Source organism: Gymnodraco acuticeps, unplaced genomic scaffold (assembly GCF_902827175.1).
Source record: "Gymnodraco acuticeps unplaced genomic scaffold, fGymAcu1.1, whole genome shotgun sequence".
Classification (NCBI taxonomy): Eukaryota; Metazoa; Chordata; class Actinopteri; order Perciformes; family Bathydraconidae; genus Gymnodraco; species Gymnodraco acuticeps.
This window is the reverse complement of record NW_022990678.1, coordinates 159,470-176,732: the sequence shown is the minus strand read 5'-3', so window position 1 is coordinate 176,732 and position 17,263 is coordinate 159,470. Positions and strand designations below refer to the sequence as shown.

Here is a 17,263-nt window from a genome sequence, read left to right as displayed (position 1 = left end):
GCATTTGAAAGATAAAATAAAATAAAATTGGGATAATTATATAAACATAAGGAGCTTAGAAAATGTTTCCTACAATAGACAACAAATATAAATGTATATAAACATTAGAAGTTAAGTAAGAATGTGCAATAAAAAGGGAAATACAAAAATAAAGATATTTTGTAAACATAAGAAGATAAAGTAATATGTCCATTTCTAATGTCCAATAAAATATACAAATACAATTAAATGTTTATTTAAACATAAAAAGTTTAAGTAAGAATGTGAAATAAAAAAATAGAAAGAATATTTTTACGTAGACATAAGAAGTTAAAGTTGAATGTTCTCCAATAGATTACAAAGAAATGGAATACAGATATTTGTTTACATTCGAATTTAAAGAAAGAATGTGGAATAAAAGGATGAATACAAAATTAAGATCTTTATACAAACATAAGTTAAAATACAATTAACAATAAAATAACAAATAGGATGAAATATTTTTATATATATTAGAAGTTAAAGTAAAATGTCCATTAAAAGATATATACAAAAAGAGATTAAATATTGAAACAAAAAAGCAGTTGAACTGCACAGTATAAAGTGTTCAGCTGCTGATGGTGAAGTAAGTCCTACTTAAAATCTCCCCTCATTATTTCTGTTCCAGCCGGCAGTTGACGGAGGCCGGCTGCAGCGGCCCCCCCGGCTCTCATTCCAAGTCCTTCGACCACTCGCACTACAGACCGTACCAAGGAGGCGGGGGGGGCGGGGGGGACAGCGGGGACGCTCTCAGCGTCACCTCGGTCAGCTCCAGTGGTTCGGACCTGGAGGACGTGAACCCCAGCTTCCTGTCAGATTCTCCGGAGGGACACGAGAGAAAGGTGAGGAGCAAAGACCAGCGTAAGAGACCTTTATTTTGTTTTGTGTACAAAAAGTAAAATATCTCTGTCTCTTTCTCTGTAGACGTCGACTCCCTCTGTGAAACTTACCGTCTCTGCTTTAGGGAGGGAAGCTCTGGCAGCAGACACGTCAACGGTAACAAGTTTGACTTTTCTATTTGTATACTTCAAATCAGATCAGGCATGTTGGCAGGTGGAAGTATAGAGCCATTTGGTAGTTATAGTTAACTAGTTAGGTTTTGTCTGACATAAGCAGTCATTTAGAGACATCACCTTTAGGCTGTGGGAAATCTGTAGTCTAGACATGTTTACATCCTAAAGGACTCGCCTATAAAGTGGTACCGCAGCAGTCTAGTGAAGATATATAGATATTAGATAAAGATTAAAAGAAAATTAAGCAATAGAGTCAGGCTAGTTTCCTAGTAGTAAGCTAAAAAAAAACACTACATTTGCCATAATGCTGCTCAATCTCACAGCCCTTCATCAGACCTGGGAGCGCCTATCGCTTTTCCAATCAGCTTTAGATAAAACCAGGCCCACTTCCATATGACAAAAACCTTGACGCTGTTACCCGGTGTAGCATTTAAGCTAGAATCCAACTATCTAAATGACTTAGAAGGCACTGAATAGTCTGACTCCTCAGTATGTCTCAGATCGTTTATCTTACACTGCTTGTTCTTTGAGTAAGAATAAACGTCAGGGCATATACATCAGTGGCTTCTTTAAATCTAGGCTCAAAACATCCCACTGCTTGCCCTCCTGATTTTCACCTGATTCTTTGTATTCTTTCTAATGGGTTTTACTGTCTCAGGGGCCGTACACATGAGTGTATTTTGCAGTCGTGCTCAAACATGAGAGCAACACCGCCTCTGTGCACCAGTGCTCTTTTTTCCAATGCACGAGCATGCGCAACCATGGCGCTACCAGGATTGAAAATAGTTCAACTTTTTTCATGTGATGAAGAACATCCAATCGCAGCAAGAGATGTCTGTTTTCCGTAAATACTACTGTACGGCAAATATGAAGAAGATCATTTCATTAATTTCAGTGCAGGTCTATCGTAACCCTGACTTTAAGATCTGTCCATTGTGTCACCATATTCATTTTATGAGCACCGCTGCTAAAATATCACAAGATCATTAATATCATCGGCTCTGGTGCTGGTGTCCGGCACACACACACAAACGCAACCCACACAGAGCGTAGCGTAGCAGAGGCAGAAACAGCGTTTTTTAGGGTAACACTACCGTCCCATGGACGATATTTTAATATAACTTTAAAAAACAACACCTTGAAAAAGTTCAGCGCAAGAGTAGACATCCAGAGCCGGCCGACGTGGTAAAAAAAAACTCATGTGTACAGCCCCCTTATTTGTATGTATCTTTTAGTTCTTGGCTTTGTTTTGTGTTTTCATGTAAAGCACTTTGTAACATGTATTTTTTAAATCATGAACTAATGAATAAACATGTATAACTTCTAGGAGATCACCTTATTTCAGAAAACACAATATTTCACAGCAGAAAAAGTGATTAAAGATCATTTTAAGAGAGAGACAACATTACTATTTACATTTAAACACTGTTATTGTAAATTTTTCAGCTAGTTTGACTCCATACATACGAGGCTCTGATGTTTGTCCCTTTTGATTCAGGTGACGAGTCAGGACAAGACTCCATCCGTCATCAGGAAGGAATTAGTATGTTGATCTTTTAGTACTTTTATTTTGTTATTGCTGTTTTTTGTTTTAATGTGAAGCACTTTGTTGGATAAGTGCAACTGTTTGAAGGTATTATTGTTATTAATATCATTCTTATAAACTGGAATTAGCAAGCTAGCTAACTCGCCTGCAGCTAAATTAGCATCAAAATAGTGATTCATCCAAACTTTTGTCACAGTATAAGAAAGCATAGATAATCATTCAAACACCATCGCAGCTGTGGCTCAGGAGATAGAGGATGACCTCCAATCGGTAGGTTGGTGGTTCAATCCCCAGCTCCTGCAGTCAACATGCAGTCGACGTGTCCTTGGGCAAGATATTTAACCCCAAATGTGGGATTGCCAGCCTTGAGTGAATGTGTGGGAATGTTAGTCTCCCTAAACATTTGAATCAGAAACCTTTTTAATGTGTCCCACAGCGGGGACATTTACAATGTTAGAGCAAAGGGGACAGTGCAGAAAAGACAACCTAAAAGACTAGACTGACATATTAGAGGTAAGCACACATTGATCAAATTACTACACATTCACAGTATGAAAGATATTATTATAAAAATAGGTGAACATTTAAAAAAAAAAAGTAGTAAAGTAGCAGCCAGTGATAACAGTAGTAAGACATTTACTGTATAATCCACAATAAATGCCGACTTGTAAAAGCTCTTTGAAGAGTCTCAAAGACAGGACAAACTGTATATACATTTAAATGTACCATTTAGCCAATCACAGTGCTGTGTCAGGCTTTCATATTATGGAAGATGGAGTGGTTTTATCTTTTGTGGGTTGGAAAAGTGAGACTGGTTAAAACTGTTAAACCCACATCTGAGGCTGAGCAGCACTCTTATGGCGCATTTCCACTGCAGCGGGTAGCCCCGTTTAAGCGTCCTTAACCGTCCTCAAGCGGCCAGGCCAGTTTTTGGTGGCCTTTCCATATAGCCTAGTACCGGCTAGCGGGTACTTTTTCCCTCTTTTTCCGGCCCCATAAAATCGTGGTTCTATCAGGCCAGGGCCAGGGCTGAACTAGTGACGTCAACACTCTCGACTGCTGATTGGTCAGAGAGAATCGTCACAAGATCGCGCGCGAGTTCATCCCTAGCGTCGCATATATATTTAGAAGCAAGCTTGCAGCATTTTTATAAACAGCATTTTTTAAACGGAGGAGCTACAAAAATGGCTACGTCTAATAAGAAAAGCACACCGTGGTCGACCGAGGAGGTGACGACGTTCCTACATCTCATTGGGGATGATCAAATCCAGCGGGAGCTCGACGGAACAACTCGAAATGTGAAGCCGATCGCCCCGCCTACACTGCGTTGCTACCCCAGGTCCTAAACTGTAATGGCAATGCGCCACGGCCTCGGACGGCCAGCGAGGCAGCCCGAGGCCTGAGCGAGGACGCTTAGGGACGCTTAAACGGGGCTACCCCGTTGCAGTGGAAATGCGCCATTAGAGACAAGTGAGCAAATCTTGATATGTCAAATTGATGGAGTAGTAGTTAAATTAAGAGGAATAGAGTGGTGCAGTCATGGATGTATGAAGAGAACTGGATCCAGCATTGGAGGCGTGACCCCTTTCATTCCTATGAAAATTACTCAGTGGCCCATGAAGTCAAAATGACCTGACTCTCAAGAGCAAAAGTACCCGTATCTGGGTCCATAGAGCACCTGCATTTTGCTTAAACCCTCCTCCAAACGAAAAGCCCTCATGGCCAATCTAGGCTCGGTCAGATGAACGGAGTGGAACAATTAGCTTTTAGCTCACCTTAATAATTTAAATATGGGCTATACACTTTTTCGTGCTGCGTTGTTTATTGATTAAAAAAAAATATCCTCTGATTAGCAGCAACTCATTCCCAATGTTAGTCAATGGGAACAAGTATTTTTGGGCTAAAACAACATCACAAACTGACATGGAAGTTGTATTACAACTGTTTGGCCACCAGGAAAATGCCAGCATCCAGCACACTTCCCGGAGGTCTGGGCGGCGGGCGCATTACATATATCCCAAAACCTGGAAATGACTTTTGACATTTCACCACTTCCGGTTCCTTTTCCTCGTAGTCAACTTTCCTCCGAACATGTTTTGGTTAGAAGCCAGAAATCAAATCTATGTTTAACACAAGCTGAAGATATTTTAAAGTGTTGTTATTCTTCTATGTGTCATAAAAACAGGAGTTGCTAACAAATGACTAAAAGAGACAAATAAACGTAGTCTCGCTGAGCATTAGCCGCCTTTAGCTTAGCGGTGGTGATGCACAGCCATGCAACCGTGCTGTCGTTTGTTTATAGCCTAATGTTAGCTTTTTACTACTGCTGATTTCATTTACGCTTCAAAAATCATAAAGTGTTCTTAATATGTAGAGATTATGCTGCTGAACAAAAATGTTAAGTATCACAAATCTGTGTTTGCCACAGAGTTTATTTTGACCAATATTCAGAAATCCAATGTAAAAAATCCCATTACTTTTGACGGGGCCCTTGCGATGCTAACTTGCTGGTCGGCATACACAAATCCCTCCTCAATGCACCACTCTATGCATGATTAGAACAGCGTCAGCCTCCTGTGTGTCCAGCGATGTTCTGCCCTCACCCCTCCTCTGCTCTCCTCTCAGTTCTGGGAGTGCACGTCCCTCTCCTCCCTGGACACCTCTGGGAACAGCTCCGGCTCGGCCTCGGGCTCCAGCAGCGCCTCCTCCTCCTCCGTCTCCTCCTCCACCCCGCTGTCCGCCTCCCGCTCACACAAACGCTCGGTGTCGGCAGTGTCCAACTACTCCACCCTGTCGCTGCCGCTGTACAACCAGCAGGTGGATGACTGCTGCATCATCCGGGTCAGCCTGGATGTGGAGAACGGCAACATGTACAAGAGCATCCTGGTGAGGAAACGTTCAAAGTGTTCTTGTTGCAGAAAGTACCTCAATATGCATAACATCCCGGTCTCTGAGTGATCTGCCTTGCTTTATATAGTGTTAGTTCCAGAGTATTCATGTTAAATTATATACTATAATACAGGATAATATGTGCTTAGCAAAACTCAGATGCTTTTATAACCTTTTGATACCTCTTTATTCATCCCTTTTTAATAGTAGCATATATTCCTAAAATCCTGTTTACATTATAGTCTACTCATTTTGCAATGACTCTATACCACAAATGTATTCAATGTTTTATTTGTTATATTTATTCCCTGTATTTTGCAGGATTCATAAAATCCTTAATACAGTTTAAACGAACAAGAAAAATAAACGTGCCTTATTATATGCTTCGAATTCATAAGCATTTTTTATAAATAATTTTAAATCAATATAATAATTAAACTAATTAATTTAGCATTTATAAAAAGAATAAAATGGATGGGGATAATAAAAAATTAAAAAAATTAAAACATGTATATAAATACATAATAAATAAAATGTAAGGAATTATAAAACAAATAAATTGCAAATTTATAAAAAATGAATAATATTAAGGGGGATAATTATAAAACAAATGAGAACATATAAATTAACAATTAAAAAATCTAAAAGTGATTAAACTAAAAAATTGCGAATACACACATAAAGGGGGATATAAAAAAAAGAGAGCATATATATAAATAAATACTACCAAAATCTGAATAATTATTAAACTAATAAATTATTAATTCTTTAAAAAAATTATATCAAGGGGGAAAATGTAACTATATATCTCTAAACATATTTATATAATTTGTTGCGACTAATTCTAACCCTTTTCACTGACTCAACCCGGAAACTATAGAACTAAAAATGATGTTTATCTGAAACTGTTGAGACTACAGGCAGTTTGGCTCAGACAGAGACACCAGGCTCTGATGTTTGTCCCTCTGGTTCAGGTGACGAGTCAGGACAAGACTCCAGCCGTCATCAGGAAGGCGATGATCAAACACAACCTGGAGCGGGAGAAGACGGAGGAGTACGAGCTGATGCAGAAAATCTCTGAGGACAAAGGTGGAAACTTAAGACACACACATTCTGACTCAAGATCTGCAAACCACAGTTAACTACATTTGATAATAACCTAACTTTGACTGACTGTTTTTTTCTAAAACCATCTGCAGATGTTTTGTATTAACATAGTTCTTTCTCCCACTATGCCACATTGCAGTTTGTGTACTGTTACTTAATATCCTAGTGGGAAAAGGGAGAAGCACATTAACACCAATAGAGCTTTTTGAACATTAAAGCATGTAAACATGTAGCAGTAGAGGAACTAAATACTATTATGAAACCTGAAAATGAGCATACTAAGTCCTTTTTTTGTATCAATTCACTTTTATTTTTCTCACTTACACAACCATACACCGTACAATCTGTAGTTACAATATGATGTTCCTATCTCCAGAAAGCAACTATAGAAGACAATTCAATTAAATATTTACAAAATATATATTAAAACATTATAACGGACTAGTATGTTATGCAGAGAAAATCAACTGTAAAGAATGAAAATGGTCAGACCATGATTGAAAAATAGGAACTATATAACCCGTACATATCAAGTATGCAGTGTTTTGCAGTTAGATGGATTATATATCATGATATCAATTATATATGATGTGATAGATAGTGAAATGCATTGTTTATCTATTAATCTTTTGATGATTTAGTATGTGGGAGAGAAGATCCTACCTATAATCTAAACCTATATAATGCACTACAGAAAAGGGAAATCCCCAAAAAGCATAATAGGGCCTCTTTAAACTAAATCATCTTTGTGGTTCTACATTTATACAAATGTCATGAACCAATAATCACAACCATGTACTTTTGTTGTATTTAACTGTCATTTCTCTTCAACACAATGGATTTTTCCTGACTTCATCTTGCTCCTTCTCATTCTGCAGAGCTCCGGATCCCGGACAACGCCAACGTTTTCTACGCCATGAACTCCACTGCCAACTACGACTTTGTGCTGAAGAAGCGCGGCCTGGCCCGGCCGATGAGGACCAAGAACGTGGCCAGCTCCACGCTGCCTCGCATGAAACAGAAGGGACTGAAAATAGCTAAAGGGATTTTCTGAAGGGAGAAACGCGCCACCTCCTGCCTCCCCTCCACCAACCCCTTTAACCCTCTCTCTGGTCTCCCACTCCTCAGAAGAAACATTTGTGTTCTGTCGGAGGCAAAAGTATCTGAGTTTTGGTTTTGGACAAAAACACAAGAGGAGATGAATGACCAACCTTTCTGTGGATGAGCAGAAAGCAGAGGAAGCACTTAGGAACAGCTGTCGCATCATCAGGACCCTTCAGGGCTTTATAAGGCGCGTGGAAACGTCCATGCTGTTTTTCACAAAAAGGACACGTTTGTGGAAAAAGTGTCGGTGAATGCTCGGCGGAGGGACCAGTCGAACACTCGGGGGAAATGTCCCGTTGCTTGTGAAGAAGCGGATCCATTTCCTGTTTTTTCTTTTACTTTTAGTTTACAAGTGTTTACATCTTAACGCTCAGCTCTTAAAGGTTTTCGTTCAAGCCTCTTGCTTGAGTTTTTAATCACCTTCCTTAAAATAATTTCAAAACCCCAGAGTTCCTCGGCAGCCTCGATCCCTGAACGCCACTCACCCTGTCACGGAGTACACACACGAACAACACAAAGCCGCCACGTACAGCTGAGCGTTTCGAATGTGTTTCAATTTTGTCAGGGAACTTTTTCTCATGAGTGTACCGCCGCCTTTTACCCCAGGTTCCTGATGTCGACAGTGTTTCTGGGACCGGGGCACTGAACCCCTCACGCTCTGTGGACGCTGGGACATTTTCCTTCGGCGTTTTACCACCAGTGCAGGGGAGCTGAACTCTTTTAAAATCTAAAAAGCTGCCATGTTACAAAAAAACTAAAACTAAAAGGTCGGAAATGGAAACATTGGTGTCAAAAAAATCCAGTGGGCACAGTCATGAATAACATGCTTCTTTTTATTTGTATTATTAATGAGTTGTAACCACTACACAGCTAAGGACGTGGCAGTGACTGGGACCCCAGCCCAAACGAGGGAAGAACAAGTGAGCAGAAAAGCAACCGAGTGTATATATCCATTAACACCAACTGTGCAGTATGTGCTTTGAAACGGACCATGAGATTTTTGTTAATAGACTTTGTCACGATATCAACATTTTATTCATTTTTAGCATCTCTCTGCTCTCATATGGTGCTGCTAGTTATCCTCATCACTTCACGGATTTCTCTACTTCCTGACCGCCCGCTGCCATGTTGGACGACGACACAAAACATCTCTTGTCCTCTGCGGGGGGAGACGTTATTAATATTAGTTTGCTGTTTTCCAAAAAATAAGTTAATATGGAAAACCATCACTGCCAAGAAAAGACCAACAAAATAGAGATGGAGGAATGGTTAGGAAAACAAAAAAAAACTTGTTTAATAACACTAATGAATATTATTTGAATTTATTTTCCCAACATTTCTCAATAAATCATTCGATACAAATATGAGTAAAAAACCGAAAACATCCCAGTAACATTTGTATTACAAGTGAAAGTCTTTAATTAGCTTGTTTTGTCACAGTTGAACATAAATACTATACAATCATCCCAAAATACATTTCAGTTTTTAATTTCTTTAAATTCCTTCCTTTTCCTGGCACAAATAGGCTTCCATACATCTGAGTGAAACCTTTTTCAAACAAAATGATTAGTTATGTTTCCTGAAATACTACAATAGAGAAATTCGGGATAAAAACCTATGAAAGAATAAACAAAAATCTGTTATTTTAGGAGCAAGCTGAAGATTTGGTTTAACCCTCGACTGTTGCACGGGTAGAAGACCCTAACTGTGGTTCAGTTCTTCCAACATGGCGGATCATCCTTCATATCCATCAGTTCCAAACGTGCCATCCTTGGCCTGTGTGTTGCTCCTAAGTCCTGCTGATTTATCCTGCCAGACGTGTTGAAATTATATATTTTTTGATGATTTCCAGATCTGGAAAAGTTGTCAAAGTGCAGGAAAAGCTTCTTAAATCAGACGCAGTGCATAGGAGGCGCTTCGGTGATGCTGCCAAAACTGCAAACGAGGGAACAAACTCCTCGCTGCTTTTTCTGTGCTTTCCGTGACGTGTTTCTTTAAAGGTTAAATCCAACCTAAAACAGCTAACCAGTTCTTGGTGATGCACGTCCCCTTTCCCACAAATACATTCCAACAACAGTAAACTCTTGAAGGGCTTTTTTTTTTAAGTATTCTGTACAGCTTCCCTCTGTTGATACACAGGTCACACTACTCAATTATTATCTCAAAGAAGAGGATTTAGGCTAATTTCCATCTGCAGTCCCTTTTCTGTTAATTTACCGTTAGCTAACCCCAAACCCAGTCAATATGCTCTTCACAAGGACAACATTAGTGGTTATTTCTAAAACAATGGGGCTTTTATTTAAGATAAAAGCAGCTTCTGATTTTAAACGGGCGGAGGATTTGAAAAAAATAACAGTTGTCTCTTACAGATTTTGTCAGCTGTAGCTTACCTCCAGCTTATGCATGTTTGTTTCCAATTGACTTGTGTAAGAACTGTGTAAAAGAGCTCTTAAATCTGCACTTATGCTTCATACATGACACTGCTATGTTTCTTAGCATTCATACCCAGATGTATAAAGAGAACAGTGGCACGTGTTGAAGGCGGGACCCCGTTCTTTTCCGTAGAGTTGCCCTGTGGTGCATGAAGCCAAAATGGCCTGACTCTTGAGAGCAAACGTCCCCGTATCTGGGTCCATAGAGCGTGCGCACTTTTCAATAAGCCCCGCCTTCGATCTCCCGTGCTCAAACCGAGCACAATTAAGCACAGTTAACAACTTTTAGACCCTTATGATTTAAATAAGGGCTATTAGAGTGTTCCTACTGGGTAGTTGATTTAGTTTTAAGAAAATTATACTGATTTACTGACGTCTTTTTTTCAATGTAAGTCAATGTGAAGAAGTATTGTTGGGCACAATGACGTCATGGACTTACAATTAAGTTCTAGTACCATCGTTTGACCACTAGGAACAATTGCTTCAATGTCCGGCGCAATTCCTGGGGGCTTGGTGCATCCTTTATAAATCTTTTCACTTTAAAGATAAGGACTAAACAACATTTCTGAAAAAATAATTGCCTACAGTAACCTGTAGTTCCACAGAATCTTGTTGTGCTCTTTGACCCTGAAGGTAACGCGCCATTACTACTCAAGCCTTAAGTCAAGCCAGCTTCTGACTACATAAACATGTTGCACAGCATCCTGGGAAATGTAGGAAATGACAGCATATGGGAAAGTGGTTAAACCAAATGCTGAAATATATCGAAGGTTGGATTTTTCCTTATTTGTTCATACACACTACATTCGCCTGGATTGCGACCATGTGTTGCCTTTTTATTTTTTATTTCCACCTGCATGAGTTCTAATTCTCCAAACAATCAAATGAATGAAGTCCCCCCCCATTCCCCCCATTAAACGTGTGATAGCGAAATGGTGAGGACAGCAGAAGCTGGACGTTGTTCACGGCGGTACAATTCTCGCTGTGGAACACTGACCATTGACCTTTCACTTGATCGGCGCTTCGTGTTGAGCACTGTGAACAAAAAAAAAAGAAATCGCCTCGCTCCCGCTTAATTGTGTCATAGTGAACATTTGCCCTTCACTTATGTTGTTGGCGACCCTCCATGTGCCAAAAATGAAAAAGAAAAGAGAAAAAAATGTTGCTTTTTAACAGACTCTGCCTTTCACAGTGAGGAAAAAAGATTTGTATGTTTACTGTCGTTGCATTTTTCTGAAAAAACAAGAAAAGGGTGAGAAGAACACTGTGGACCGTTTCCCATGTGGAAAATTAGACTGTAGTCCGAGAAACTTGAAGCAAAGATGTTTGTGCGGAGCGTCTGATGAAGCTGTTGTAGAAACCCCACGTCTTCTTTAATGTCTTTTCTGCGGCTAATTTTGGAAATATTCAAAAGTGAAGGGGCTTTGCTGATATGATCATGCGTTTCCAACCATAAACCAGGTTATTATTTCCAACTAAACTCTATGTCTGAGATGCATTGTATAAAAAATGTTAGGTTAAGAGTCTCATTTATTTTTACTTTTCTTACACACCTCATTGAAAACACCTCTTGAAAAACGATGAGATCAGTCGTGAAGACCCTACAAACATGTTTCAGTGGTATATTAGACATTTATTAGAGGTTTGTTAGAATTCCTCCTCCATTAGTTCAAACTGTAACGGGACCTTTAATGCTCCAAGGTCCTCCTTAATGTCACAAATTGTTAATAGACTAAGGACGAGAATCACTACAGCATAATCTGCTATTGCACTTTTGTTCAATCTGAAACATTCCATTTTAAATTGCTTACAGATTCTTAAAAAAATACACATTTTGTCAAGGTTATTGTCTTTATTTCCCAGAAAATCACCCTAACCCACAATTTGTTATCAAGTAATCCAATTTGTATTGCACCTTTGAATGCAGATTGGTGCAATTGAATACCGTGAAAACAAAAATAAAGACAACAAAAATTGAAAATGAGAACATTTTAATAAAGAAAACGATGTAAAAGAAAAGTAGAAAATGAAATCTAGATTATTCAAATAATAAATAGTATATAATATATAATATTAATTTCACATCATAAATACGATCAAATAATAATAAATGAAACAATTCTAGAAATTATTATTAATCGAAGGCCTGTCTAAATAGATTTTTAATTTTACGTGTAAAGATTTTGACCGATTTTGTCTCAATACGTTCCGCAGCTTAACATTTTATAAACGATTCCTTGTTGTCCTTGTTTTCCCACAGTCACATGTTTCTGCAGCAGCTCCATCTCCATATTACGCGTTTTCTCTAAAGCATTGTGCACATGAGTGGAACTTTAAATGAGCTGACCCCCCCCCCCCCCCCCGAGTGTTTCTGTGCTGATGAGGTTGATGTTGGACTGGTTTGTGTGTCGTCGTAGCCCGTGGTGAAATTACGTACCTTTTTTGTGATTTGACCTGATTCTGTGCGAGTTTGAACAAAAAGGCTGCGTTTACAAGAAAATAAAACCAGCTGGCGTGGTGTGTGTGTTTTTTATTTCTTGTTTTGTTCCCCTGATCTATGCTCGGGTGCCATTTTCCATTTTAACGAAAAGAATTTCCGAACTTTTTCTAACTGCAGTGTGTTTTTCATTTTATTTTTCCTACTTTTCCCAAGAACACAAAACCTGTGTAAAAAAAAGAACCTATCCTTGATTTTGTCTTTGTTTATTTATTAATTTGTATATAAAGATTTTGTTTTGCAATGTACATTCTTTCCTTTCTTGGTTATAGATTAATATATTCATGTATATACGAATAAACATTAAGTTTATAAAATGAATAAGACTCTTTACCTTTATTATTGTGTTTGGCAAAGATGGAGATTTAAGGGAGGGGTGAAAAAATAAGGATGCCAAACTCCTGAATATATTGTTAAAAATCACAAGACAACAAAATCATGTAGTAATGTGTGGAGTTGTACCTTTTTAGAATTCAGATGTGTTGGCACTTTATTCTTTTTATTTGATGTAAGGACCCACCGTGACACGGGGGTCACATTAACTTTAAATGTTCTGGAAAGTTCCTTATACAGCTTTAGCCTTGTTTTTATCTCATGAAGTCCCTAAGTGACACACTGAACAGTCTGGTGGGTCCTGGTCCAGGACATTTGATTTTGTGTTCCCATGACAACATGTCCAAGATGTCCATGTGAACACATGTGACATAACGAGCTACATTTCAAAAGCTTTTTTTGTTGTTGCTAAAGGTAAAATTCAAGCCATTTAAGAATTAAAATGCTTGCATAACCTGTCCTTTATTACATTTAACCTGTTGTGGAAACATTTATTGATCAAATTGATATGAAACAAATTAGATAAATATCGCTGTGACACTGGTGTCACATCGGGAATTTAACCCTAAACTTTCACAGTAAACCCAAAGGGACATATATGCACAATTAGAAATATTATTATGATGTGCTCAGTTAATTTAGCTGATTCAATTATATTGAGTTATGTTCTTATTCTTCAATTCAAAGAATGTTCAAACTAATTTAAACCAAAAAAATCATCCTCATTAATTAAGTTAAAAATAAGAGTTATTTTACCATTAAAGCCCAATGTGACATATATGTCACATTTCAGATATTTGACAGGGGGGGGTTTCTTTAGTCTAAATTATGTTCCCCTTAATTTTCCCAAAAGTAGAAATGGGTCCATCATGATTGGTCACAGATATTTACAAATCATGTCTTTGAAGTGTTTGGCTGAAATACCAAACGGATCATTGTAGCATCCCATAAACCCCTCTGTTTCAGCCCTGTTTCAAAAGTGCTGTTTCTTTGTCTGTAGCTTTAAATGCTAATGAGCTGCTGCTGGCCACACCCCTCTGCGAGATGATTACTTTAACCAGTTAAGACCGGGGGCATGACGCAACATCTTGCAAGAAACAGCGTCTGAGGGCTTCTTAACATTTAATAAACTATGAATGTGTCATACTCACTTAACGGGAAGAAACTCAGCTTTCAGACAATATTAACCATTTTTAGCTAAACGAAACAAAAGGGTAATAACAAAGGCTCTGAATTAGCCCTGAGCGAACACAAAACTATTTTCTGAATGGAATCGGATCGATCAGGATAAACCAACCTGTAGCTGCTCCGTCCAAACTCACAACAACGGTATACAGACATAAATAAAGCAGCGACTGTATTCACCATGACATAGACAGTCTTTGGTTTGTTCATGTTTAACTTTTGTCCAGTTTCTGAACAAATATGAGGAGCTGTGAGCTCTGTGTGCAAACAGCTAACGGCTGATGTTTCGGGACATTTTGCGCTGTCGGGTGCTGACCAGTGCTGGAATTGGGCCGGTACTCACCGGTACGCAGTACCGGCACTTCTGGTTCTGACCCATGGAGTACCGGCACTTCTTGCTCAGTACCGGCATGCTGGCGGTACTCCGGTACTCATGCACCGTGCCAGTACTCAACACTCTCCCGCCGTTCTTATTATACATCCATATATATATATATACAGCCGCCCGGTACTCAGTAGATGCGTCATGAGGTGCCGAACGGACATTCTCATCGCTCTAACCGCTGGAGTTTCACAGCGGCTGTCAGCTGTTTACTCCTGTCATTCAAACAGAACGTGCTGGAGAGGGGGCGGGGGCTTATCTTCTCCATGTAAATACTGTGGTGGAAACGACTATGTCAAAATTAACCTATTTGACCGTGATTTAATAGTAATACACGTTTCAAAATAATAATAATAATAATGCCGAAGTAACAACATACTGAAAAACTGTTAGTAAAACCATGTTTTAATGCTTTACAATTTACATACCTAGATGCACGTGTGTTGTGTTTATGCAGTGCAACTCCCACCCAGTGGGTGGCTATGTAGAGTGATAGAACAGAGCAGGCACGCCCCCGAGAGAAGGAAAGCAAGTTACGTCACAAATTAGCATTTCTAAAATGTTAGCGTGGATTAATAAAAGTGCAAAAAGACAGCGGTTGTCGCCGGAAGAAACTTCAAATACAGAGAATGCTGTGCCTGTGTTGGAAATTGTGTCTGATGGGGAGCTTTCTTTGGTTGATCCTCCTGCTCCAAGTTCTAGTGCATTAGCATTAGCACTAGCTCCGCCGCCTCCTCCAGAGCCTCTAACGTTAGCTGCTGCTGGCGCAACTGCCACCAACAACACCGGGTAAAGCGATGCACCTGACTGCTGGACAACGGACCAGGTGCAATATTTTTGCAAGACCAATGCATGGCTCCTTCTTAAAGATAAGAAGCTAGGATGTCGGATATGCAGAGATGTCAAATCTTTGGGAATACACACTGGACAAGGACTGAAACTGTCAACTGAATGGGGTGAGTGTGCAGTGTCTCATTTCGGTGTTGACAAGGGCAAACAACAAGCTAGCCTGAGAAAAAAAATCAAAGAACATAAAGAATCACAAGCCCATGTAAAAGCTGCTGACATCCTTACATCTGCTTCACGTGAAACTATTCAACATCAAGTGCAGTCTATGCATACATCTGAATTAGACACCACTATCAGAGTTTTTCGAACGGCATATCAAATTGGCAAACATAGCCGGCCATTCACAGACATGCCAATTGATTTGAATGTACAGAAACTGAATGGGCTGAACGTGGGCAGGGTTTTGCACTCCAATAAAACCTGTGGCGAAATCATCGACCACATAGCTCATGAGCTGAAGAAAAAAATGGCAAAAGACATTACAGAAAACCAAAGAAAACTCTGTGTTTTGGTCGATGAATCTACCACTATTAGTGGTAAAACGGTGCTTGTTGTGTGTCTACGCTCAGCATTAGCTGATGCTGAGCCCGAAACGTTTTTTTGGGAGCTGATCGAGTTGGATGGAACAACGGCTGATGACATCACAAAGGCGTTAATGGAGTGTCTTGGAAGAGATTTTAACGAGGACTTTTTAGGTCAGTGTTTCGTTTCTTTTGCATGTGATGGGGCTTCAGTCATGCTAGGGAAGAGAACAGGCGTTGCTACCCAGTTGTATAGTAAATTCCCAAGCCTGTTTGTGTGGCACTGCTCCAATCATCGTCTAGAGCTGGCAGTTGGGGATGTGGTCAAGGAGGTCTCAGGGCTCAATCATTTCCAGATCTTTTTTGACAAACTCTATTCCTTGTTCCATGCCTCCCCCAAAAATCAGAGGCAGTTAGCGCAGTGTGCGCAAGCAGTCGGACAGCGTCTCCTGGTGATATGGCGTGTTTTGTCCATCCGCTGGGTGGCTTCAAGTGAAAGGAGCGTCAGAGCAGTCTGGGAAAACTACCGAGTGCTTCATGATCACTTCACAAATGCTGCAAACGACACGAGCAGGGATTCCAGAGACAGAGAAAAGTACAAGGGCCTGGATGATGTGCTCACATCTGCAACGTTTGTCAGCAATCTGGGACTGATGTACGATGCGCTCACAGAGCTCAGCGACCTCTCTCGGCAACTCCAAAAAAGAGAGATGACACTGCCTACAGCAGATAGGCTCTTAACTCGAGAAATACGGGTTTTTGAATCCATGGTCACCATGCCTGGCCCACACATGACTACAGTTCATACAGCTCTAGCTGAGAAGTCCTTCAAGGGTGTTGCCCTGCGTGAGAATGGCAGGCTTGTACAGATTCATGCAGGTCAGTTTTTCCGCAGTATGGTAGAGAATCTGAGACACAGAATGACTTCCACAACCTCCTCTCATGTCAGCACAAGAGAAATCCCATTACATGGCCGGGAGGCCCGGGACAATCAGCTAATCCAGGACATGAAAGTTATCCATCCTGGAAGTTGGCCTGAAGAGGAGTTAGACGTACAGTATGGGGACGTAGAGGTGCTACGTTTGTGCGAAGTGCTGAAAGTGGACAGAAGAGAGACTGTTCAGGGCTTTCGCGAATACAAGGAAACCAGGGCATCCCGTACACCTGCTGCCATGGAGCCTCTACTGAAAGCAGTCCGAACCATCGCTGTCTCCACTAGTGAGTGTGAGCGGGCATTCAGCTGCACTGAACGATATCCTTACTGCAAAAAGGAATGCTCTCTCTGTCAGCCGACTGTCCAGCCTGGTTTTCATTAAATGTAATGGACCATCACTAGGACAGTTCAATCCGGAACAGTATGTGAGGTCCTGGCTGGCAAAGGGAAGGA

At 40.0% G+C, this 17,263-nt stretch overlaps 1 protein-coding gene across 5 annotated transcripts in view; it reads left to right on the top strand.

Moving 5' to 3' along the window:
* Positions 1-12,927, top strand: part of LOC117555274 (ral guanine nucleotide dissociation stimulator-like) — a 76,722-nt gene extending 63,795 nt beyond the window's left edge. For all 5 annotated transcript variants that reach the window (XM_034230129.1, XM_034230130.1, XM_034230128.1 and 2 more), the window contains 6 exons: positions 647-860; positions 943-1,014; positions 2,530-2,574; positions 5,203-5,463; positions 6,441-6,555; positions 7,452-12,927. In XM_034230129.1, the coding sequence (XP_034086020.1) occupies positions 647-860; positions 943-1,014; positions 2,530-2,574; positions 5,203-5,463; positions 6,441-6,555; positions 7,452-7,627 (883 nt within the window). In that variant the 3' untranslated portion in view covers positions 7,628-12,927. The remainder of the gene's footprint in view (positions 1-646; positions 861-942; positions 1,015-2,529; positions 2,575-5,202; positions 5,464-6,440; positions 6,556-7,451) is intronic.
* Positions 12,928-17,263: the final 4,336 nt, after the last annotated feature.